The following is a 24973-nucleotide window of genomic DNA, read 5'->3' as shown; positions in this document are numbered from 1 at the left end:
TGGATCTGAGTCCCTGCTGTGTGACCTTGGAGAATTTACTTAACCTTTCTGAGCCCAGGTTTGTGATCTACTAGGTGGGGATAATCACCCTCCCTTCAGGGGTTATTTCAAGGGTAATTGGCCTCAGCATGGTAGCTGAGGGACCAGTCAAATCAAATCTGGACAGTACACGTGTGTTGGGGAGGCTGAGGAGCCTGGTGTGTCCAGAACATAGAGTGCCACATGGCTGCCAAGAGGTCCGGGCCATACTGTGCACTGCCTCCAAGGAGAGGGATTTAGGGGGCTGGTACACATCTCGCCGCATGCGAGAGTACCTCTCTCTCTCTCCCTCCCTCCTCGTGTCTCCCTCCCCTGCTGTCCCACGAGCTCCTATGGCCCCAGCCAATTTCCCAACAGACAGACCAACAGCAGGCAGACAGACAGCCAATGACCCACCACCCACCTTGTCTGCAATTTTGACAAAGAGGCTGAAGCCCTCGGAGGACTTGAGGAGCAGCCGGGCGGCGATGCTCTGGCAGAAGTCCTTGGCCTTGGTGCTGGACTCCACCTCGAAGGCCTGGGGGAGGGCACTGGCTTGGCTCTGGCAGGGCCTCTCCCGGGGCCTCTGGGGCCCCTCTGGCTGTGCCTCCCACTAGACGGAGCCCCCTCCCATGCCAGACACCATGCCTCCGAGGGGGCTTCCCCGAGGGCCCAGAGCTGGGCTGCTGTTTAAGAAAAGGAAGAAGCAACTCCCATCCTGATGCTCCCAGATCTTGCCCTCCCCGGCCCTCCACTTGGACTCAGGGGACTCAGCCGTGGCCTGCGGGGTCCTGGACCTGGCTGTACAAGCGTGAGTGATGGCCGAGGCCAAGGGAGCACGGACGGACGGGGTGATTGGAAGGAGAGACTGGAGGAAGAAGAAAGCAAATTACAGAAAGGGGAGGAGAAAAGGGAGAGGGATCGAGAGTCTGGGGAGGTTTAGACGGGGGAGGAGTGTGACACGGGGCGGGGTGCTGCTCCGTGTAACCTTCCCCAGAAGGGATAGCAAAGGATTTTAGGAAGTTTCTCTGTCCTGTGACTGGAATCCTATCGTGGCATTTCTGAGTCTCTAGTCTCTAGCCAAGTTTTAAAACTGCTTTTCAAACGCAACGTTTTGATGTTGGGCTCGTTTGTCTGAACAACGTGCTGTGCTGAGATGGGGCGGAGAGTGAGATGAGGAGGCAGCTGACCAAATGGATGCAACAGGAGGACAGACGGGACCCCTGGACAGGGGACCGGGGGGAGGGGACCTGCAGTCAGGTCAGGTGAGAGGAAGGAAGGGGTCTGCAGGAGATTGGGCTCAGGGTGATGGCAGAGGCCTGGGGCTGGGGGCAGACGGGCCTGTGCCCAGGAACAAAGCTGGCATCAGGGAGGTGGCCCCAGCACGGAGCTCAGCTCAGAGGGAGAGAGCACTTTTCTCCAAGGCAGAGCCTCCTCCGAGGGGTGGGGGGAGGAACCACCTTCTCAAGTAAGCTGCTCCAGGAAGAGGGGACCAGAAGCAGGAACCCGCCCCCTCATCCCCCTGTGGAGTCTGTGGTCTCTTGACTGAGCCCTGACTCCACTGACAGGTAGGAGGACAATGCGGGGGGCAAATGTGGGATGGCAGGGGAGAGGCCTCAGGGCTGCTCCCTGTGTCCTCAAGGGAGCCTGGTCCTTCAGGGGCATCTGTGGACCAAGAAGCTGGTGGCCCTCACCTCGTCAGTGTCGTCAGGAAAGTAGACCTTGTGGAAAATCTGGGTGGTTTTGTGCTGGATGGCCTCCACCTCCACCAGGTGCGGGGGGTACTTCCGGGACCCATTTCTGAAAACCAGGGGAGGGAGAGGGAGGCAAAGTCAGGAGCCAGCGGGTTCATGGGGCCGTGGGGAGTGGGGAACAGAGGGAACTTTGGAGACAGACCCTGGTTCTGATGCTCGTCCACCACTTCCTACCAGGTGACAGTCACTTAACCTCTCAGAGCCTCGAGTTCCTCATCTGGAGAATGGGACGATACTAGTACCCACTGCATAGGGCTGTGGAGGGGACTGAAGGAAGTGAAGGATGCCAGCGGGCTGTGCAGAGCATGAAGCGCGGCCCAGGTGTCTGCCTCCTCAGCAGACCTGAAGGGAGGAGCCGAGCCCTTCTGAGCAGCCAGACTCTCAGACTGTGTCCAGGCGGGCACTGGGCGCTGCAACCTTTGTCTACCTGGCAGCTGTGGTACCCGAGGGACGGGTCCCCACTGCTGTGTGGTCACGGCCTCATCCCCAAGGGACCCATCCCACAAGCCTGGTGGCCAGGGCCTAGCCCAGCACGTGCCCCCAGCCCAGTGCCCACTGCCCCTGACCGGGGACACTGCCCTACCTCAGGGCTTTCTGGAGCCGCTGCAGGCAGTCGACGGCCAGGGGGCAGTGCTTGCGGGACTGCAGGAAGCGCTGCACGTGGGGCAGGAGGATGGTGCTGGGCGGGAAGAGGCCCGTGCACAGCCAGAGCAGCTCCCAGCCCCGCTCCTCGCTGTACCTGGAGGAGGAGGGGTGGGGTCCAGCAGGGGCGCCATGGGCCAATCGCAGGGGCCTGCGCAGCCCCCACAGACTGACCTGAGCTCCCCCGGGGGCCACGCACCCCTCGGCTCCTCCCTACAGCAGCACCTGCCTGCGCTGGCCCCCACCCCTGTCTAGGGACCAATGCGACCCACCTCCCTGACAGCCAGATCCCATTAGTGCTACTCGAGGTGTGGTCAGCCACCCCACGTGGGCCACACGGTTACCAGTCCCTGCTGAGATGAGGGGCTAGTGCCAGAATGAAAATCAACTATGTCACCAAGACTGTTTGGTTCAGCCAAGATTTTATTTTAAAGCAAGACTTTCCTGTGAAGGAAGCAGCATGATCTCTATTCTGGCAGAAGCTCTAACTCATTTATTCTTTGAGTAGCACTGAGTTCGACCAGCCCCTGGGCTCCCTCAGGCACGACTCTGAGCTCCCTGGGCCTGACAGGAGGGAAGCTTTGAGGGCTTCTAGGAGGCGGTGGCATTTGATCTAGGCTTTGAAGGATGAGGCAAATTCTGATAAGCAAAAGTAGTGAAAAGTTTTCCTGGCTGTGGGCACAGCATGTACAGAGGTTTAGCGGTGTGAAAAGATGTGATATATGGTTTGATGGTGGACTTGTGTAAGAGATGCAGAGAGTGACAAAGCTGGGGAGGGAGTTGGGGGTCTAGGCGTAAACGGAGAGGGTGGGGCTTCTCTCCGGCTCTGAGACTAGCGTGTGCCTGACTTCCACTCTGTCTCAGCCTGGCCCAGCAGGGGAGAAGGCAACGCCCTCTGGGGCCCAGCTCCCCAGCCCTTGAGAGTGTTCAGCCAGAGCTTCCGACTGACAGCAGCTCCCCCGAGCCAGGGATGGGCCCTCTGCTCCTGAGCCGAGCCCGTGGGCAGAAGCTAGTGGGGGCTGGGGAGGGGGGTTGGAGGAGGCTCAGGCAGGGAGGGGCAGGAGGTCAGGAGGAACCAGGGCTGTGAACTCCAAGGACAGACTCAGAGGGCGCGGCCACCACCTCTCGGGTCTTGACCGGCTTTCCTTGGGCCTTCGGGGCAGAGCGAGGACTGCGGGGCCTGGGGCAGCTCCCCGCTCTGAGGGAGGCAGGGCCGCTCCCAGGCGGAGCCAGCTGCTGCCCAGAGGGGTGTGCTCCCCGTCACGCCGGTGGAGGCCCTCTAAGATCCCCTTCCACTGTGAGCACAGGGGGCGCCCCCTCGCCGGCCCACCGCCCTGCTCACCGGATGTGGTTGTCGGTCAGCTGCTTCAGGATCTGCACATACGCCTCGTCCTTGAGGGGCTCGGCCCTCAGGGCGCCCTCGAAGATCTGGTCGGTGAGCTCGTTGACGGAGCGCGTCCTCTTGGACGGGTAGTCGCCCATGTACTTGAGCACGGGTGGGGGCCGTCAAGGAAAGGCCTGTGGCGGATGGCGGAGCCCTGGCCCGGGACAGGGTGGGCCTCCCCGGATCACTGGGCCCTAGGCCTCAGGCTACTTAGGACGTGGGGCGTGGGCGTGATCTGCCCACCCTGCTGTCCACGCCCACCGCCCACCCTCCCTCCTCAACTCCGCTGGCCTCCACTCACCAGCCGTCCTGCCTCAGGCCCCAACCCCACATGCAAAGTCCTCACAGCAACCAGGACGGACTTCCTAAATCACAAGTCTGACCATGCCACCCCCTGCCCAGCGGTTCCCCATGGCCTTAGGACACAGTCCAAGCTTCTTAAGGGCTGGGGACCCCTTCAGCAGTTAGCCCAGGACTGCCTATTCCCTTCTTCAACTCTGCCTTCCAGCTGTGCTGAATTATTTTGTGCCCCCGAAACAGCCCTGCTCTGCCCCTCAGGGCCTTTGTACATGCTGTTCCCTCTATCTGGAACATCCTCACCTATCTCCCCTTTGCTTGGCTAAGGCCTACTCAGTCTTCAGGTCTCAGCCTAAATACCACTTCCTCCAGGAAGCCCTCCCTGCCCTCCTCCAAGGCCACGTCAGGTCACTGTGCCACCGGGACCCATCACAGCACTGACACGCAGACAGTCCGCGTGTCTCCCCTCTTAACTGTAAGCACCATGAAGCCTGGGACCGGGTCTGGTCACTGCTGGGTCTCCATGCCGGACCCAGCACGTCAACCAAAGGACAGGGTCAGAGGAGACAGTGGGTGAGGCAGCCCCTCGCACACCGTAAGGTGCCGGGCACATGGACGGAGCCTCCACTGACATGCCAGCCACACCTGTCCAGGCCCCAGCTGGGCCCCCCAGAGGGAAGCCGGTGCCTAGATGAAAACCCTAGGGCCCGGGCCCCGCCCCGCCCCGCCCCGGGGTCCCTCCCTGTGGCGCCCGCCCCGAGGGCGCGGATATCGATGAAGGCCATGCAGGCCTCTTGCGAGAGCGCCTCGCTGCCCAGGATCTTCTTGAGCAGCGCCTGCTTGAGCGGCTCCCGCGTGTGGCTCCACAGCCGGTCCTTGCCGCGGGCCTTGGACACCATCACGCGGCTCAGCGTGTGCTTGGGCGGGGGCCTGCGCGGCGCGGGGACGGTCGTCACTGGCCCTGAGGTAGGGGGGGCCCCACCCCATCCCGCCCTGTGCCCAGGCTGAGGGTAGGGAACAGGCCCGCTGTCCCTGCGGTGCCGTGAGCCCTGGGGAGGTCACCAGCGCCCCCTGGGCTTTATTTTCTCAGCTAGAAAACGGCGAGTCAACCCGGCCGTGCCCGGCCGGCCCTGGCATGTGCCGCCCACAGCACACCTCCACCCGGTCACCCTCACAGCTCAGCTCAGACGCCACCGCCCCCGGGAGGCTCCCCTCTGTCCCCAGCAGCCGTCACAACGCTGGGCCACAGAATCACAGCTGCCTGGTTCTGTGCCTGCCTCCCCACCAGGACGGGCAGCACAGAGCCACGCCACGCGGCCACCAGAGGGCAGCAGAGCCCGCGGCCCCGCCCTGGCCTCCTCCCTCCCCCGCACCTGAAGTAGTCGTAGGAAAACTCCTCCAGCGTGTAGGGCTTGGCGCGCGCCTCGGGCTCCGCCGCTCGCAGCTGCAAGAGCCGGATGACGTCCTGCCGCTGGGCGGGCGTCATGGTGACCAGGGCCTAGGGGCCGAGGCAGGGGCTGAGCTCAGCTCCCGCCGGGGGTCCCTGGGATCCACATGCGGAAGCCGAGCCTTCCAGACTGGGGCAGGAGGAGACCCTCCGTGGAGGTGGGATGCCCCATTCTGACCCTGGGGGCCCTCTCCTCCTTGGGATCTCTCAAGTTACCGCGGCCACCGTCATGCTGGGCTCAAGGCCTTCCCTCGGTGCCCTGCGTCTGAGCCAGGCTGGGTCAGTCAGAAAGCCTGGACGAGACGGGGCCACGATGTGAGAGCTACCTGGTCAACGGAGCCTGGCTCAGGAGCTGCCTGGAAGGCTGGGCCCCGAGTCCTCAGCGCTGCGCTCAGGGGGCTCCAGAAGAACCAGGGCCTCCCTTCCCATCTCTGCCCTCACCTCCCTTTCAGACAGTGCAAGGTGAAGCCTGCCTCCCCAAGGCCACTCTCCGCCCATCCCCCACCCCCTGGCATTTCCTGATCTGATGCAGTTTCTAGGCCCCTCTCCAGCTGGCAGAGGTTTGACAGCTGCCCCAACTTTAAGTTTGTGGTCCCATAAGACCCCCAGATCATCTTCACAGAAGCTGCAGACCATGCATGAATCTATTGTAATCTCTCCTTCCATTTTACAGAAATGAAAAGAGGACCAAAAAAGCATCCGAGGGAGCCTCCCATCCTTCTGCCACCCCCAGGTCACATACCACAATCTCCCGCGGTGGCATGGTGACAGTGGGCATGACATACACGCAGTCGGTTGGGAAGTCCCCACGCTGCTTGGTCCTCTCATTGATGCCATTGGCCCAGCCTGAGTTCATGACCTGCTCGCCTGTGTCGTGGTCCAAGATGATGAGGTCTCCCTTGGCAAAGCTGAGGAAGCCCGAATCCTCGCCCGCTGGGAGGCAGAGGTGAGGGGGACCACATTGGGAAAGAGAGAGAGGCTGGGTTGGAACACCTTTATTTGGGTGGATGACGTATAAGCCACTCCGCCCCACTGAAGCACTGAGACCCTGCTCAGTGGTCACCCTGCCTCCACCTTGTCAGTGGTCACCCTGCCTCCACACAGACACGGCCAGTGGAGTGGGCCACTCCCCTGCTCAAAAGCCTTCCATGGCTCCCCATGGCCCTTAGGAGAAAGCCCGCACTCCTTGACACACTCACAGGCCTGTCGTGGGCTGGCCTTCCTGACTTCTTCCACTTTCTTGCCTCTCCTCCCTCACCTCGCCCATTCCAGCCAAACCAAACTATCTGCGGTTCCCAGACACACCTGCGTTCTCCAGCCTCTGTGCTCTGTTCACACTCTCCTCTCTGCCTCAACACTCTGCTCACACATGTCCCCCCCGAACCCCAGGCTGCCTGGGGGCCTCTCCTCTAGGCTCCCACAGCCTCTGGACTTCCCTGGTCACTGCACTGTCACAGGGACTGTCACTGTCGGTTTCCACCCCCTCTCCCCACTGAGGGCAGGGCCGGGGACCGTTTCATCTCTGTCTCTGCTAGGAGGCCGGGAGATGCTCAGTCAGGGTGGCTGTTATTGCTGTCATCATTCGGAGGTGGTGGGTGTTTGGGGAACACTGAGGAGGAACCCCTGATGTCCCCTGGAGAAGGTGACAGGAGATAAGTATTTAAGGACCTGAGGGAGGGGGAGGGAGAGACAGATACTCCACAGGGCACAGATGGAAGGCACAGAGCCTGGCTGTCTGGTCCAGTTGGAGCCGAGGGTGTCTGGGGAAGGATGGGTAAAGGGCACTAGCAGTCTTGAAGGCCATGCCAAGGTCAAGGCATGTGATCTGGCCGACACCCCGACCCCGAGCCACTCACCAGGGTTGGGGTTGTCCTGGAGGGCCACCACATACTTAGACCTCTTCCGGAGCCCCTCCAGGAAGGTGACCACCAGGTCACGGATGTCCTCAGCGTTGCTGGAGGTGAAGGTGTACTCATCCCCCTTGATGGTGGCCAGCGTGAAGCTGGGGGCTGTCAGTTTCGCTCCCCTGCATGACCAACACGGAGAACAGGGCCCAGCTGGGGTCAGTCCTGCCCAGCCCGAGTGAGGCGCGGCACAGCCCAGGTCAGAGCAGCCCAGCGAGAGCAAGACACGGCACTCCCTGAAGGAGACCAAGGCCAGCCCAGTCAGAGCCGGCCCGGCCAGAGAGAGGGAGACCCGGCCCAGGTCAGACACAGCTCAGCCCAAGTCAGACACGGCCCGGCCAAAATCACACCTGGGCAGGAGGAAGGCCCCTTCGCTGTCTAATTCCCACTCATGTTTAGGTCTCAGCCCAGATACCACTTTCTCCAGGAAGTCCTCCCTGCCCTCCCACAGCCTTTAGCATACTGGTCCCTGCTTTAAAATGGCTTGTTCAATGTCCATCTCCCCTTGATTAAAGCTACAAGGCGGCAAGGACTATTTTGTCACCACCACATCCCATGTGCCTGGCACATGCCTGGTCAGAGCTGGACATGGCCCAATCCTGGCCCACACTGGACACAGCCCGGAGACACTCCTACAAGCCCCGGATGCGGGGGCACTGCTAGGATGGCTAGTCTATTCCAGGAACCCGTCCCCACCCTTGCTCCATGTGCACCGCACTTTCCAGTTTACAAAGAGCTCTCCCATCAGTTGTTGCATTTATTCCTCACCACGGTTATTGCAGGAAAGTACTGAGACCTCTCTATTTTAGCGGGGAGGATGTGGAGGTGAGTCCCACCCAGGCCCCTGAACCCCAGGCCGGGCTCCTTTTGTACACACTCAGCTGCCCCGTCCGTCCTTCCAACCATCCATCTCAGAACAACCATTAATGTGCTGTAAAGACCCCCGGCCCCGTTAGGAGGAAGATGCTGGGGGTCTACACAGTGCAGCACAAACTCCTCAGTCACAGGTGACCAGGACAGGCCACAGCATGTCTCTGTGCCTCGGTGACGTCCTCTGTGAAAGGCCCCCCTCCCTGCAGGGGAGCTCCAGAGCCCTCTCCATCCCCACCTGCCCCGTCTCCCTCTGCCCCCCCACTTCAGAGGACACTGAAGCAGGACGCTGGGCCAGAGCCCATGTCCACCACTGGTCTGCGTGCAGCTTCAGACAGCCCTGTCTTGACATGAGTACAGCCATGTTTGGCCGCTCCATTGACCTACAGCCACCAGCACAAAAAAGAAATACAAGGCTGCTTTCTGCGTGGTGGGAACTGGCCCTTCTCTCACGGAGGGAGTTGCAAGTTGTAACATTTCAAGGCTCTTGGAGCGTCGTAGCACGGGATGGACTGGCCATCTGTGCCGGGCTGGGACGATAACCAAAGAGAACAATGCACGTACGCAACTACTGGGCTGGGACGTTAGCCAGGGGGCTCAGTGCACGTACGCCACTGATAACCATTTGTGCATGGGAACACTAAATGCTTGCTCTGCAAACTCTGTAATTGCTTACTCTGAAAATTACTGATGGTATAAAAACTGCTGGAAACTGAGACCGGGTGAGAGTTCCACCTGTGGAAGGGACACCTTGCCCAGGACGTGTGATCCTTGCCCAGCCGCGTCGATTGACAGGGCTCTCCCGGCAGTGGGGCGTGGATGTTGTGAGTAACTGATTTGATGTGAAGTAATTGATTTGATGTGTTCTCTTCGGTTAACCTGGTGTTTCTCTTTCCGGTTGATTTGTGTCATTTCTCTTCAGCCGATGTGGGTGTTTTCCTTTCCAGTCGGGCTGATGTTTTTTCCTCTTAATATTTGACCTATTTGATCTGTTTGCAGACTGTCACCTTTACTATCCTCTATATAATAAAATATACCTTCAGCCCATTTGTTTGGAGTGGAAAGTGTCTTTTACGTCTCCGATCGAATCCCCGAACCTCTGATAACATAATTGGCGCTGTGAGCAGGATTCGATTAAGGAGATGCCTTTCCTATTCAAACGAAAGGTAACTGAAGCCAAGGTGGAAGAAATTCCAGGATGGGAGGACCCTCCCTTTTGCACTCTGGCTGGGGAGTGGGCTCGTAGGTCAGGGTTATGTGAAGCTTGGGATGCTCGTCTGCGACAATTTGAACCGTTGGATGTGACCAAAGCTTTGCAGACGGTGGAAAGGAAAAAGAAAGATGATGTTTCTTTTTTGGCACGGCGAGGTTGGTGTTTGTTGACTGCTTATCGTCGGGCTATAGAAGATAGGGATAAGATACAGAAAGAGAAGGCACTCTTGGAAAAAGAAAATTTAGATTTGCAGTCTTGCTTGGCTATGATTCAATGTCAATATCATGCACTGGGAGATCAGGCTCGTAACTACCAAGCTATAGCAGAAAAGGCTGCTGTAAGAGTTGCCAAATATAAATATAGAAAGAGGAGAGGAAAGGTAAATGAACGAAAAGTTCATATGGCCATAGCATCGGCCGGTCCTAAGTGGGACCCGGACACATGGGATGGTGATATCTGGGATGATGATTCTGAAACTGATTATGAGGAAGAGGAAAAACCGCCCAAACGCACAGAGGCACGTCCTCTTCGCCGTCGGCGGATGGAAATGGATGGTAATCATTCTGTAAGGAAAGATGTGATTGAGGATTTTAACCAACAAGAAATTTCTGATATTTTAGCCCGGGCTACACAAAAGCCTGGAGAAGCCATTATAACCTGGCTTGTTCGCCTATATGATATGGGCGCTACAGGAATTAATCTGGATGCAAGAGATGCTTTTAAATTTGTAATTTTGTCCAATGATCCAGTAATATGGGGAAATAAATTATGGGAAGACATATGGTTATGGTGTCAAAACACTATTGTTACTGTATTTCATGTTGATGCTCACAGTTCTTTAATTTCTGCAGAACGAAAGCATAATTCTCATGCTAATCAGCTGGTGCAGATTCATGCAACGCACAACCCAGGCTTAGCACAATGGGTCCACGAAAAGAGTGGACACTTGGGAGAACAAGCTTCATACAGGTGGGCACAACAAAGGGGAATCCTTGTCACCCATGATGATATTGCCACTGCAGTACAACAATGTCAGTTATGCCAACAGTTAAATAAACGGGGAGTTCCACACCCCTACCAAGGTCATATCCAAAAGGGATTATTTACCGCCCATACCTGGCAAATAGATTTTATTGGACCATTGCCAAATTCTTGTGGATATACCTATGCCTGCACTGCTGTTGATACATATTCTGGTTATTTATTGGCTATACCAGCTAAAGTGGCCACCCAACAGAGTGCCATAAAATTATTAGATACAATTAAGTTATATTATGGGACACCAAGGCAAATTCAGAGTGACAATGGTTCCCACTTTACAGGTAAGTTGATTCAAACTTATACCAAGGAAAATTATATAGAATGGATTTATCATATACCTTATTACCCCCAAGCTGCAGGCCTCATAGAACGAATGAATGGATTGCTTAAACAACAATTAAGGAAACTTAGTCATGGCTCACTAAAGGGGTGGCACAACCATCTAAGTACTGCTCTAAATGTGTTAAATAACAGGCCACTAGGCCCTAATGAGACTGCTCTGTCAAGGTTGTTACCAGCAAAGATTACAGAAGTGGCAGCCGCCACCCATGAGCTTATGACCTTAACCTATTGGCCCCTGACTCAGTCTGCTAAACCGCCTTTTCGTGCCACGGCCGAAGCGGCTGGATTAGATTTATCTACTGTTCATTCTATTCAATTGCCTCCTAAGAAGCAGTCTATAGTCCCTACTGGGATAGGGGTACAGTTTCCCAAAAATACCTTTGGTTTGTTAAAAGGACGCTCTGGACTGGCAGCAAAAGGTATTAATGTACTGGGAGGAGTCATTGATCCAGATTACCAAGGAGAAATAAAATTTATATTATATAATGGTAGTGACACAGTACTAACTGTAGAGTCTGGGGAACGAGTGGGACAATTATTGGTGCTTCCCCTCTTGACTCCAAATGTGTCACAAGGACAACCTCCAAGTGAATTAACTAAAAGAGGAATGCAAGGATTTGGGTCTACAGATGGATGGAAACCCGGAGCAAAAGTGTGGGTGACACATCCACCCAATGCGGCTCCCCGTGCCGCAGAAGTAGTGGCCCAAGGGCCCACTGCAACACTCATAGTTATGTATCCAGGAAATAAACAGTTATATCATGTTCCTAAAAATTCTGTTTCTTTGCGTGAATAGATACTCCTGCTGTGTTCACTATGCTGTGCTGCACTTCCATGTCTGCTGCAGACCTACACACCAACTAATGTCTCCGTAGGACAACCTTTGACCCTGCACTGCTGGACCAACTGCTCTACACCAGTGGGACCTATGACCTGGACTATGAATGGCCGAGAAATTTGGTCTCAGAAACATCAAGCAATCTCTCAGTATATCTGACCAGTCACAGAGAACTGGTTATAATTTCTCTATTACCCTGCCTTCTGCTACCCTCTGTGATGGGGGCTGGTCTGGACTTCTGCAAGCTAATTTGTTAGGCCTAAGTGTTATCTTATCTAATGTTATCTTTGATGCTGTACATGATTTGCAAGATCAAGTTAATAACATTTCATATTCTAAGGGGTTGTTTGATTGGTTACCTTGGGGTTTGGGTCCTTTATTGCGAGATAGTTTTATAATTATTGTAGTCATTGGATTTTGGATTCTTGGATGTGCCTTATGTACTTATGCATTTAAGTTCATTGTCTGTGCGTATGGTGTCTTATGGTTAATGGAGACGGCCACGGCCGAATATGTCTTGACATGAGTACAGCCATGTTTGGCCGCTCCATTGACCTACAGCCACCAGCACAAAAAAGAAATACAAGGCTGCTTTCTGCGTGGTGGGAACTGGCCCTTCTCTCACGGAGGGAGTTGCAAGTTGTAACATTTCAAGGCTCTTGGAGCGTCGTAGCACGGGATGGACTGGCCATCTGTGCCGGGCTGGGACGATAACCAAAGAGAACAATGCACCTACGCAACTACTTGGCTGGGACCTTACCCAGGGGGCTCAGTGCACGACGCCACTGATAACCATTTGTGCATGGGAACACTAAATGCTTGCTCTGCAAACTCTGTAATTGCTTACTCTGAAAATTACTGATGGTATAAAAACTGCTGGAAACTGAGACCGGGTGAGAGTTCCACCTGTGGAAGGGACACCTTGCCCAGGACGTGTGATCCTTGCCCAGCCGCGTCGATTGACAGGGCTCTCCCGGCAGTGGGGCGTGGATGTTGTGAGTAACTGATTTGATGTGAAGTAATTGATTTGATGTGTTCTCTTTTCGGTTAACCTGGTGTTTCTCTTTCCGGTTGATTTGTGTCATTTCTCTTCAGCCGATGTGGGTGTTTTCCCTTTCCAGTCGGGCTGATGTTTTTTCCTCTTAATATTTGACCTATTTGATCTGTTTGCAGACTGTCACCTTTACTATCCTCTATATAATAAAATATACCTTCAGCCCATTTGTTTGGAGTGGAAAGTGTCTTTTACGTCTCCGATCGAATCCCCGAACCTCTGATAACAAGCCCCCTGCTCTGCACTGAAGTGGGGGCGTGGGGAGGGGACTAACCGACTGCTGGACACGGCCATGATCTCAGGGAAGGAAAGCTCCAGAAGCACCTGCTCCTGCTCATCCACGAAGTAGACGCCCGTCCAGTTGACGGCCACAATGACATCATTCTTGGGGAGGTTGGGGCCTGGGGAAGAGACCGAGGTGCTGAGAGGGCCTTCCCACTCCCAGGCCCAGCCCTTCCCAATCCTCATAACCACCAGGGTGGCAGCCAGGCCAGGGGGTAGACTGATTTCCATTTTACAGTTGGGGAAACTGAGGCCCAGACAGCAAAACCTCCCTACAAGCCAAAACCCAAGGTGAGTAGGAAGAGTGCTGCAACCAGGAAACTGAGTGTGAGCGCCATCCCTGCCCCTGTCCTTGGGCGGCTTTGGACAAGTCCCTGCCCTGCAGGGAGGGGGCGTGTGGGAGGGTCTGGACTAACTGAGCCCCAAGATTCCCTCCAGCCTCGTATTCGGTGATTCTGTGAAGCCGGGACCAGCACAGGGCAGGGCACGTAGCACACGCCCAGTGATGGTGGCCCGAGGAGGGCTGAGCAAGTGGCCCGTCTGGGTTTGTCAGCCACATCCTCTCTCAGCTGCACGGAGTCAGCCCAGCCCGTTCTCTGGGCCACCCTCTTCTGTGCACAGTAGATGCTTTAATGATCTCAATAGTCAGTTGTTCAACCCAGTGAGTCTCCAAGCACCCACTATGTGCCATGGAGCCCTCCCAGACTGTGGGGAGGCAGGACCCACTCAGCACGTTGACCTGGAGAGACCAAGCAAGCCCACAGGCAGGAGCCTGGCCACCTGGGGAGTCTGGCTCAGGCCATCCCCTCCCTCTGCCGGGGGCTGGAGCCACAGAAAGAGGGGAGAAAGGCACTGGGGGGACGGGAGGCGGGAGGGCTGAGGGGTACCTGAGAACTTGTAGGCCTCATAGAACCTGGAAAAGAGCAAGGGCCACTTGAAGCGTGCATAATTGACCACGTCCTCTTTGACCTTCTGGGCATCAGTTCTCCTCTGGGCATAAATCCCCTGCAGGGGGACAGACAAGGATAGGGGACATAAGCCATCATACAGGCTTTGTCTGGAAATCAAATGTCCCTGCCCCTAAGCCAGGAGCGGCCCTGGGGCTACGGTGCGCTCCTGGGCATCATGGTCTCACCCCATCCCATCAGCCCACAGCCTCTTCCATCACCCCGTCCTCCTCTTATGCCACATTGACACAGTGAGCACCTATTAGAGAACACTGGTCTCCCTCGCAGGGAGCTCCAATTCAGCAGAGTAACAAATGCCCACAATTCAGCCAGCACATGTGGTGCAAAGCCCAAAGCCATGGATCAGAGGGAGGCATTGGGGGAACAGAAACATGTGTGGCTAAGCGGGGGTGTGCATGCCAGACCAGACCAGACCAGACCAGGAAGAGGGACAGGAAACAGGCGCAGAGGAGCCACGTCACAGGAATTGTGGGTGAGGCTGCTGCTGCAAGACTGGGCTTATCGCAGAAACTGACAGGGGACCTGGGAGTCAGGAAGATCGGGGCGTAAAGAAGGATCAGAGCAGCCAGGGGAAAATGCAATGCTCCCGACAAGAAACTAAAGCACCAGCATTCTATTATCTAAAAATATCCCTCTGAGCCCTAGTAAGAACTTGGTGGTGTTGGAGTAGAACTGGAGGGATGGGAATGAACTCATGGTTTTATCATCTCTAGACACAAACACGGATGAAGAGCCACATGTGCACCAGCCCCGTACGCTGCCGCAGCTCCAGGCGCTGAGAGCCCAGAAGCAGAGCCATGCCAGGAGAGCGAGGGATTCAGATAAGGGGCTCCATGTCTCCGACCTAATCTCCAGGGGTTCAGAACAAATAATAGCATGTACATACGCAGAGACAGAAAATCGTGACGCACAATGGGTAAGTCTGGGTGAAGTTTACCCAGTATACAGCAGTTCTAGTTTTTGAACTTGCATATTCTGTGTAAGTTTGAAATTATTCCAAAATAAAATGTTTTTACCTCTCTAACCCTAAAAACCACACTCATTCACATCTGTCCCCTCTGTGAGAGGCCTGGCCCAGGGCTCCGGGACACACAAGCCAAGGCGCCGCAGTCCAGGGCAGACACCATGTCTGTCCTCTCCACGGTGTGTCCCCAGGGCCTGGTACAGTGCCCGGCACACGGCCAGTGTCCTAAACAAGATGAATTTATGAACAATGGCACCCAACCCAGAACGTGCCACGTGCCATGTGCATGACACCGAGGAGGCCCAGGGGAAGGCAGACAGGTGGAGGTGGGGACAGAGGCTGGAGCTGCTGGGAGGCGGAATGGACGGGCATCAGCATGACCGCGTGTGAGGGGTGAGGGAGAGGAGACGGCCAAGGAGAGAGAGACGGGGTGGAGGGAGAACACGCATCTCTTCTGGAGGGGGCTGCAAGGGAGGCCCTTGGAGATGGGCCAGGCCTAGTCACAGAGGGGGTCATTCAGGGAGCATTCAGGGAGGGCTGGAAGCTGGTGGGCAGCTCACTAGGGAAGGCAGAGTTGGGTGGGAGAGGCGCATGGGGCTCCTGGGTTAGGGAAGAGGCCGGGTGGTGTAGGGGATGAACGACGGCTATTCAATGGAGCCCTCGGCAACTTGTGTGCAAAGACGATTCTGCTCTTACACAACCAGGGCCTGGAGGTGGGGAGGCCCGTGCGTCCCCTCCAGCAGCCAGGGTCTTCCCCTCTCCCCACCAGGCCACCCCTGCTCTACTTGGGCAGCCCCTTAGCTTGGAAGGGAGCTACTCAGGGTTGGTTATGGGCCTGGGCCCTCAAGCAAGGGATCGCGGGGGCCTGCACCTCAAGTTCCCCAGGAAGGAAGTTGGGCCAGAGTTCTTTTAGGCAGAAAGGAGGGTACACTTCCTAGAAGCTCCCCCATTATGCACCAGACTCCTGAGCTGTGGCTCTAGTAAGCGGTTGGTGCGAGGCCGGGAGCAGGACCCCAACACCCATGGACCCATGGTTTCCCCCAGAGGCCGCGGGGCTGGATGTGACCCATCTCTGTGTCCCTGGCACCCAGCCCAGAGTAGACGGCAGAAGACACGAGTGAACTGATGTCCACGGCGGAGAAAGGCTGTTGGGAGGCTAGAGGTCGAGGGTTCCATCCCATCTCCCGGCGGCCCCATGGACAGACACGTGTCAGGCAAGAGCTGCGACCCCTTTGATTACTGGGGTCCTTGCCCCTCGGCCCAGGTCACCAGAGAGCCCCTCCTCCAGGACCCCTCCCAGCCCTCCTACCTTCTTGTGGGCAGCAATGGCCAACTGCGCCCACTTCTCGCGCGTCTTCAGCGGCGTGACCTCGCGGTCAGGGATGTAGGTAGGCACGAGGCTCAGGAGGCGCTCCAGGATCATCTCGCAGCCGTAGTCCACAAAGTACTGCTGGGAGGCCAGCTCGGCCAGGTCATCCTCCTGGGGGTGGGGTGGGAAGACCGGGTCTGCACACTCTCCGGGAGGCCCCTCTGGACCTCGGAAGCCCCTGGCCCGCCTCCTGTGGTGCGCAGACCCTGGCCTTGGGGACTCTGTGCCCTCACTGATTCACCAGGGGCTCATCCGCCTGGTGCAACCGTGAGCTCCCAAGGGTAGGGCCACACTCCTGCCTTCTCCTGGGTCCTGACAGCACCATCACAGAGCTGGACCCTGCCCAGGGCACACAAGCTGACCCAGAGACACCGACCAACCCATCGGTAATGTGTCAGCCACTAGTCTCAGCCCAAGCAGACAGCTACTGGGGCTGACAAGCAAGACAAAGAACGGGGGCTGGGCACCGCCTGAGGCTGGAGTGAGGGGAGGGCATCACCATGACTGTCTCCATCACCGTCACTACCCGACCCGTTCAAAGTACTGGACCACCAGTAGGCTATGCTGCAGATGCTTCAGAGGGCCAGATGGGCACTGGGCATTTGCTCCTTCTCTGCCTGGGGCTGGTCATGGAGCCCCAGTGATGCCTGCCCGGGGGTCCCCAGGGCTCTGGCAGCAGGGGCAACAGAGAAAGGCTCTTGGGTGCCTTGAAGGCAGTAGATATTTTCCAACTAATTCAAAGTATTTCAGAATTTTAGCAACTGATATGGCTGTACTAATGCATTCTGCCTGAATATCAACTCACCACCCTTACTACCACCAACACCACTGCCGTCCCCAATAACACCTTGTCACCACCAACACCAACACCAGCATCATCATCACTACCCTCACCACCACCTCCACCATCGCCACCACCACTACCAGCCATCCCCTTCATTTCCATCATCCCCATCCTCATTCCTCCATCATAATCACCAACAGAATCATAAGTATCATGAGAACCCTCAACGCCATCATCATCAAAAACAAAACAACCACATGGCTCCCGTCCTCAGGAGATAAAAGGATATCCATTTGCAAACTCTGGTCCAAACGAGTGGATCTCTCACTCCTTTAGAGCAGAGTTTTCTAGACTAACTCAGAACAATTCAGCAAGTTCTGAAGCACGTTCTTTGTACCATGCACCATCGCTGCAGCAGTGTAGGAACTCCTCCCACTGGCAGAATTCAGGCTATTCTTCAGAGCCTTTGCTCCCGTAGGTGGAGTTAAATCCAGAAGCCTGGATAAGACCCAGCCTCAATCAGGCTAACCTCTGCAGCAGCTAACAGGGCGTCGCGGACAGTAACACTCAGCCCAGATTTGGAAAACAGGTGGCCGTGAGCCAAGCAAGCTCAGCGAGAAGATTCGCTCGCACTCACCTTCTCACACCTGTACTCCCCAAACTTGACCCCTCGCACCACCTGCTGGTAGATGAGGTTGGTGGCCACGTTGTCTTCTGAGGGGTTGTGCCAGGGCGTGAAGACCTCTTTGCGGAAGAAGAGCCTCCATGGGGCATTGCGCTCCTGGGCCCCCTGCTCCTTGGCATACTGCTCACACTGGGAGATGGCGTCCATGACGTGGTCACTGCCACTGCCCAGGGAGGACACCTGCGGGCACAGGGCTGGAGGTCACCTAGTGGAAGGGTGAGCAGGCAGCGAAGGACTATGAAGAGCCATCAACTGTGCCAACTGTTCTTGTTCAGATGGAGAACCAATGCTCAGAGAGAGGCAGTGATGCGCCCAGGTCACCTAGGAGGCAAAGCAGCACGGGACCCCTGGGTCCCAGCCATGCGGTCTACACCCATTTCCTAGTGTAAGCCTTATGTGAAACTCTAATGGACAATGGCCGCTGAAAACACAGGAGTATCCGTAGGTGAGAAAAATCCAGGCAAACTGTGTTGGACAACATGGTTCTGTCCCTGAACCTGCCGGGGTGGGGGCACCTCTGCTGTGTGTGAGGTTGCTGGGCGTGGAGGCCAAACCACCCACCCCCAGGCCCAGCTCAGTAGAGAAGGCTCCAGGCCCAGATATGCCCTGGACACACACACTCCAGGTGGTCACTAACAAGTGAAAAGAAACCACCATGGCAAGCTGACAAGGAATTCTATTCCCATTTACAAATGGGGAAACTGAGTCTCAGAAAGCCAAGCCGCTGCGTGCCCTCCAGGGGGCATGTCTGTCTCTGCCCTGTTCTTTCTCCAGCGCCAGGGGATTCGGCCTGAGCACATGTGACTGAAGTGAGCTCTGGGTTTCAATCCACAGTGTACTGTTGGATCTTTCTCTAGGTGCTAGATCTCCACATTCCTAACAGTCGGGCAGAGCCAGGGTTACCACTGGCCGACAGAGGGAAACCGAGGCCTTGGAAGGGAAGTAACCACACGAGGGCACCTGAGCCAGTAGGTGGCAGCACTGGGATTGAGCGGGCAGCAATGGTGGCCCAGGCTGGTGCCAGGAGGGGGCGCTTCGGGGCCGCCATACCTTATCAAACAGGGCAATGTAGAGGGAGAACCCAAATCGGTCCTTGAGTGAGATCTTGTCGGCCAGCGCGTCGCAGAGCTCCTTGGCCGTGGTCGCCGAGTCCGTCAGCAGGGTCTTGGTGGTCCCGTCCATGAATGTCACTGGCAACATGATGGGCTTCTTGGACTTGGTGGCCTGAAAGTGACCAAAGAGGGTTTGTGGGAATCCTTTCACTTCAGACCAGCTCATTCCCTCTCGGCTCCTGGCTCCCTGCTTCCCGTGGGGTTATAGCTGCTCCGGAACCCCCGGACCCCAGCATCCCACTGGGACATTACCTGTCCCTTGTCACAGCTGCTCGGGGATCCCTGCTACGCTTCCCTCCAGGACAGGACCTTTAGGGCCCCTGAGCCGGGGCACTGGGGCTGGGAGGTTGGGCATTGCTGTATGCCAGGGGCTCCTGCCCTCCCATCATGTAACCATCACAAAACCCCGTGAAATGAAACTGTTATTGCCATGTTGCCGATGAAGCCACTGAGACACAGAGGGAGCCCCCTGCCCAACACACTTGGGCCATAAAGCCAGCAGATGGGGTCCATCGTCCATTGGGGGTTTTCCTGTTCCAATAGGCCTGGGATTCCAGAACTTGAGAGTGGGTGCTTAAAGAAGCACAGAATCCAAAAGCAGGGAATATTTCTGGGGCACTGGAGACACACGTGCACACACGCGCACACACACGCCCGGATGGGGCCGGGGGCCGCACCTGCAGCTCCAGCCAGCTGGGCGGCTGCGTCCGTGTTCCATTGACGAAGGTCCTCCTCAGCCGCTCCTCACAGTATGGGGCGTAGCCAGGCGGTCCCCCATGGATGAAGTTCCGCAGGTACTGCAGACAGAGGACCAACTGAGGGGCCCCCACTCCGGCCTCCCTGCCTGAACCATCAGAGCAGCCTCGCTGGGTCTCCTGCCTCCGGTCCCTCCACCTACCCTCAGGACCTGCTCCTCAAGGCACGTCCGCCCACGCCCCTCCTCTGCTTTCCACGGCTCCCGCTGCCCTTGGGATCAAGTCCATGTGCCTCAGCTTGGCAGCAAGGCCACCACAATCTGGACCTGTCTGGTCTCAGCCCACACACCACACCCCCTCCTCCCCCAGCTTAACTGTGCCTCTTCCTGCAGGGCCCCCTCCCTGACTCCTCCCGACTGGGCGAGCACTGTCCTCCTCACAGTGCAGACCAGCTGGGTTGGTCCTGCTGTCACCTGCTCTGCCTCTGTGTCCTGCTGTCACCTGCTCTGTCCCCAGCGCCCAGGGCCTGGCCCCGAAGAGCAGGCAAGAAAGTTGCCTGAGATGAACTACAGTGCCAGCTCCCAGACAGCACGTGGAGGGTCCAGGAGACGCTGCTGTCAACTCAGTCTCCTCATAAATGAAATGCGGGTAAGGGGGGAACAGAGGGAAGTGCTGGGCGCCTGCGAGGAGGGGCCAGGAAGATGGGCCGGCAGGAGGCTGTGAGGCCTGAGAGGAGATGACCCAGGCAGGGCCTCCCTACCAAGCCCCTCTGCGCTTCTCCCCCTTGCTCTCTCCCCTCGAAGCCAGGGATGTGGTCCAGCTCCCCTTCCACCCCAGGAGGCCAGGAGCCTCTCCTACCTTAACGAACTTCTCGGAGGGGGCAAAGCAGCCCACGCAGAGAGACACTAGGATCCAGCCCCGGGCATAGCTGCTCTTGGAGGGGTTGTGAGTGAGCTGCTTGCTGATCTGGCAGTAGATCTCATCCCTAGGCAGGCCGGGGAGCAAGGGAGGGGAGACTGCCTCAGAGGAACAGCCCCACCTCTCCCAGCAGCAGGTGGGACACACTGCTGTCCTCCCCGACTTGCCTGAGACCACCCAGGAGGAGGCAGAGTGGGGCAGATGGGGAAGGCTGAGCCTGGCGCTCTGGGGGGCCATTGGAGAGGGTCTGGCCTTGGAGACAGGCTCATCAGGCAGGAAGCACGGTCCTGACTCCAAGCCAGACCCACGGCCAGGGCCCCAGGATCCAGAGGGGGGTGTGTGTTCTGCTCTGGGGCACAGCGGCCACAGCCACTGGTGACCACCTTGATGAGAAGCACAGGCTCCATCCCTGCCTCCTCTCTCACCGCTGGGTGGCCCAGGCAGGTGAGTTCAGCTCTCTGAGCCCAGCCCATAGTTACAGCAACAGGTGCAATTTCCGCTGACGGCAACTGGCGGAGCAGAAACAGGAAAAACATCTGGGGAGTTTCTCTGGGAGATGGAATGAGTAGGGACTTCGACTTTCTCTTGATAAATTTCTGTATAGTTTGAATATTTAAGTGGCTGTGTATTACTTTTGTAATCAGATTAAAGCAATGAAGGAAGTTTCTTTTTGTTTTCATTTTAAAGGGAAATGCTAGTACCTTCCTTACAGGATTGCTCTGAAGAAAAACGAGCCGAGGCTTATAAAGCCCCTGGCACGGTGCCCAGCACAAGAAACCCTCAGTAATGCTGGCCCAGCTACGGTTAACACGCTGCCGGCCTCTTCCAGGCCGAGGGTGGGACGCATGATGAAGAAGTGACCGCCAGGGGGCACCCACTGCCCCTCCTCCCTCCCAGAAGGGCAGGCCTGGCAGGGAGGAGGGATGATTTAATTCAGCAGCTCCTCGATTTTGAGAGTACACAGACCAGTGCAACTTCCTAATCAATTCTGAGGTTGCTAACTTTTTAGCATGACAAATAAAGACATTTAAAACACATCACACACACACAATCTGCCCACAATCTACATCACATTCATTTCACAAAACAAAGGTAATTTTAATTATGTCCAAAAAGTAGGACGGGTGAAATCTTAGAAGAAAGATCAGTCCTTTAAATAAATCGAATTTAGCTTCAGAAACATCCTTATTTTTCCCACTGTGTCACAGACCAGCGAAAACTTGATCACCTGTGGCTGGGAGCCCCTGACCCCGCTCACTTTATGGAAGGAGAGACAGAGAGACCAAGGCCGAGAGAAGGCGGGTATCAGCCCTGGTCCCTCTGGCAGCCGACACCCCAGCCTTCCGACTCCTGGTCCAGGGCTCCGGGCACTGTATTCTCCAGACGTGACAACTCTAGGGCTGATGGTGAGACCACTGGGAGGCAGATTCTTGCCCCCTGAACACACCTTGGCCGGCTACCTTTTCTCCCTGGAGGCGGATGGCCCCGGGTGCTATGGCCATCTCTGGTGAGGTAGTAACTGGCCTCGAGGAGCAATGAGGGGAGGCCTGGCTGACAGGCAGGAGGTCTGGGAGGCTAGTGACCCCTGGGCAAGTCTCTTCCCCTCTCTGGACCTCAATTTTCCCATTGGTAAAACGGAGCTCAACACCCCCCACCCCATCCTGCTGTCTTCCCATAATGCACAAGTTCAGGGGATCAGCAATCCTTGCTGACCATCCTGTGCAGGTAGAGTTCTCAGAAAAGTCCTGTCCATTGTCCCTCCACTGACCCAGCTGAGCTGATTTCTCACTCGCTTCTGGTGCCTCCTGGATCATCCTGTCTCCTCCCCAGCTCCCCAGGGACCTGAACAGAGGCCTCTCCTGGGCCTGGCGGGGAAGGAGGCCCTTGCAGGATTCCAGGCATGCTGAGCACGGTAACCCTGCCCGCGGGCCGGGGTGCGGCGCACTGAAGGCCAGCCGGTGGGGAAGGGGCTGAAGCAGAACATGCAGGTCAGATAATGACATCACTAGCTGCCGTTCACTGAGTGCCTGCCACGTGGTCCTGTGTCACACGATCTCGGTAGTTTTATCCTCCCACAGGCTGTGAGGTAGGTACTATTATGTATTCCCTTCACAGATGGAGAAACTGGGGCTTAGAGAGATGAGATAACTACCCAGGTCACATGACTAGCTAGCAGCACAGCTACACCCGGCCTGTTTGGCTTAATCTGTTGCTAAGGTGACAGAGCCACAACTCAGCCACCAAAAGCCTTTCAGGGCCACACTCCTGGAAGCGTGGGGTGCCTCCTCAGCCAGCCGCCCCTCCCCGCGCCCCTGCCGCTCAGGCGCTGACCGGAGGGCTGGCCGCAGGATGCCGTTGCCGATGATGAAGTGCAGCTTCTCTAGGTTGGAGGTGGGCCGGTCCTCCAGCATGCTGTTGCCCTGCACCGTGGACTCCCCATCATGCAGCCTCTTGGTCACCTGGGCCAGAGGGAGGGACAAGGCTTGACCAGGGCAGGATGAAGTGAGGGGCTCTGCCTCGTGCTGAGTCTACCCATTCCCCCAGAGAGCAGAATCCCGGTAGTGGCCAGAAGAGCTGGCTCCCCACCACTGTCATACCCCCAGCCCTGTCATACCCCCAGCCCTGTCATACCCCCAGCTCTGTCATACCCCTACCATTGTAACACCCCCAGCTCTGTCATACCCCTACCACGGTCATACCCCCACCACTGTCATACCCCCACCACTGTCACTCCCCCAGCTCTGTCATATCCTCAGTCCTGTCATACCCATGCCCCACGCAGAACAAACGTTGAATCAATGACTGGGTCACACAGCCAGGGGGCACTGGCCTGGTGCCACCCACTTCTGCGGGTAAGGCTCCTGCAGCCACCTTGACACCTCTCTCACTCTCTACCTCAGGGAAGCCTTTTCAGCCAGGACAGAGACCTGCTCCTCTGACTCCCTGTGGGACCGCTGTCTCTTTGGGGTGGGATCCAAACACAACTCTGACACCCAGAGTACACCTCCGGTTCCAACCACCTGGTCACCATCCCCTGTCACCAATGCCCCTGGCCCCTGTGTGAACAGCCTCGGGGCTGGGCTCTCACAGTGCATTTCTCCCCTCTGATCCTACACAGTCTGCAAGGCCAGCCCCTCCCTCTGCCCAGAGACGCAGAGTGAGTGAAAGGGTGAGACGCAGGAGCGCGCCTCTGCAGACGGGAGGGCGTGGGAGGTCCTCACGTCTACAGACCACACACAGCCATCATCTCGCACCGTCCTTCCAGGGACCCACAAGTGGGTATTTTCTTCCCTGGGTCCCTCACATGCCAAGTGGCGGAGCTGCAATTCAGATCTGGGGCTCTGTGGCTGCAAGACTGGATTTGAGTCTCAGATGGGAACAGGACAAGGGTGGAGGCAAAGCAGGCTGTGGAAGCCCCGAGGAGGAGCCTGACTCTGCTGTAATGGGGTCCAGGAGGCTTCCTGGAGGAGGTGACCCCCAGCAGAGAAGAAGAAGGAGGAATTTTAGGGAGAGGGACCGGTGTGTTCAAATGCAGAGGCGTGGGGTAGCCGGTCCCTACACTGTGAGTGCCCTGGTCTGTGTCTGTCTGTCCTCCCAGCCTGGACAGTCCTGGAGCACAGGGCCAGGACAGTGCGCAGAACAGGCGAGGTGACTGAGTGAATGAATTCAAACGAATTAATTGTGTTAATGCCCCGTGGGCACGCTTCTCAGCGTCTGAAAGGTCCTTGAATCAACCCCAATGGGCCCATGTCCTGGCAGGAAATATCTTCCCTCTCACCAGCTGCCACTCCAGCCCTCCCCAGCTCTGGGGTCCCCTCCTCTGGGAAGCCCTCCCTGACTCGGCCCCAGCCTGAGCTCACCGCCCCCTTCCTCGCACTCCTGTCTGTCTGACCACCCCCTATGCTGTCCAGCCGGGACCCCTGGGGACAGGCAGTGTCCACTCCCGCTCCCGTCCCCGTGGGTCCCAAGCCCAGCCTTGCCCCAGCCTGGGCCACCTCAAACGGCCAGGGGTCTGCTCTGACCTCCCCCGTCAGTTTGGACTTCTTCTTCAGGGTCAAGTGCACCAGCTTGTGCCTCACGCTGCTCTTCTTCTGCCCCTCGGGGAGCTGGGCCTGCAGGACCAATGGGGCTCGGGGTCACGTGACTGGGTCCAAAGTAATGACAAGAGCAGGTGACAACAGGGCTGTGCCAGGAGGACTGCCTCACCTCCACACTAAGGGTGATGAGGTGTACCCCACATTGCCACCCCCTCCCCCACCCCTCCCACACTCCTCCCCCACCAGCCAAGCGACAGGTAGGGAAACAGAGACTCAGAAAAGTGTTGTACCCCCCCAACCCTCCCAACGCGTCAATACCGGCGCAGGCTCTGACCACGAAGCCCGCCTGCTCCTC

The 24973-nt window shown here is 57.1% G+C and overlaps 1 protein-coding gene across 1 annotated transcript in view; it reads right to left on the bottom strand.

Moving 5' to 3' along the window:
- The window catches only part of MYO7A (myosin VIIA), an 80505-nt gene that overhangs the window by 12808 nt on the left and 42724 nt on the right, over positions 1-24973 (bottom strand). Inside the window, exons 27-43 of the mRNA XM_087434076.1 lie at positions 24604-24693; positions 22913-23040; positions 20522-20648; positions 19646-19765; positions 18907-19080; positions 17809-18036; positions 16328-16498; positions 13974-14091; positions 13079-13205; positions 7399-7682; positions 6285-6475; positions 5469-5593; positions 4868-5025; positions 3757-3910; positions 2356-2511; positions 1713-1818; positions 443-556 (exon numbers count right to left, since the gene is read on the bottom strand). Of these exons, the coding sequence (XP_087290202.1) occupies positions 443-556; positions 1713-1818; positions 2356-2511; positions 3757-3910; positions 4868-5025; positions 5469-5593; positions 6285-6475; positions 7399-7682; positions 13079-13205; positions 13974-14091; positions 16328-16498; positions 17809-18036; positions 18907-19080; positions 19646-19765; positions 20522-20648; positions 22913-23040; positions 24604-24693 (2571 nt within the window). The remainder of the gene's footprint in view (positions 1-442; positions 557-1712; positions 1819-2355; positions 2512-3756; positions 3911-4867; positions 5026-5468; positions 5594-6284; positions 6476-7398; positions 7683-13078; positions 13206-13973; positions 14092-16327; positions 16499-17808; positions 18037-18906; positions 19081-19645; positions 19766-20521; positions 20649-22912; positions 23041-24603; positions 24694-24973) is intronic.

Source organism: Ceratotherium simum, chromosome 7 (assembly GCF_057802395.1).
Source record: "Ceratotherium simum simum isolate JZ-2026a chromosome 7, ASM5780239v1, whole genome shotgun sequence".
NCBI classification, from domain to species: domain Eukaryota; kingdom Metazoa; phylum Chordata; class Mammalia; order Perissodactyla; family Rhinocerotidae; genus Ceratotherium; species Ceratotherium simum.
Note: the sequence above shows the minus strand (reverse complement) of the source record. Positions and strands in the feature narration are given on the sequence as shown.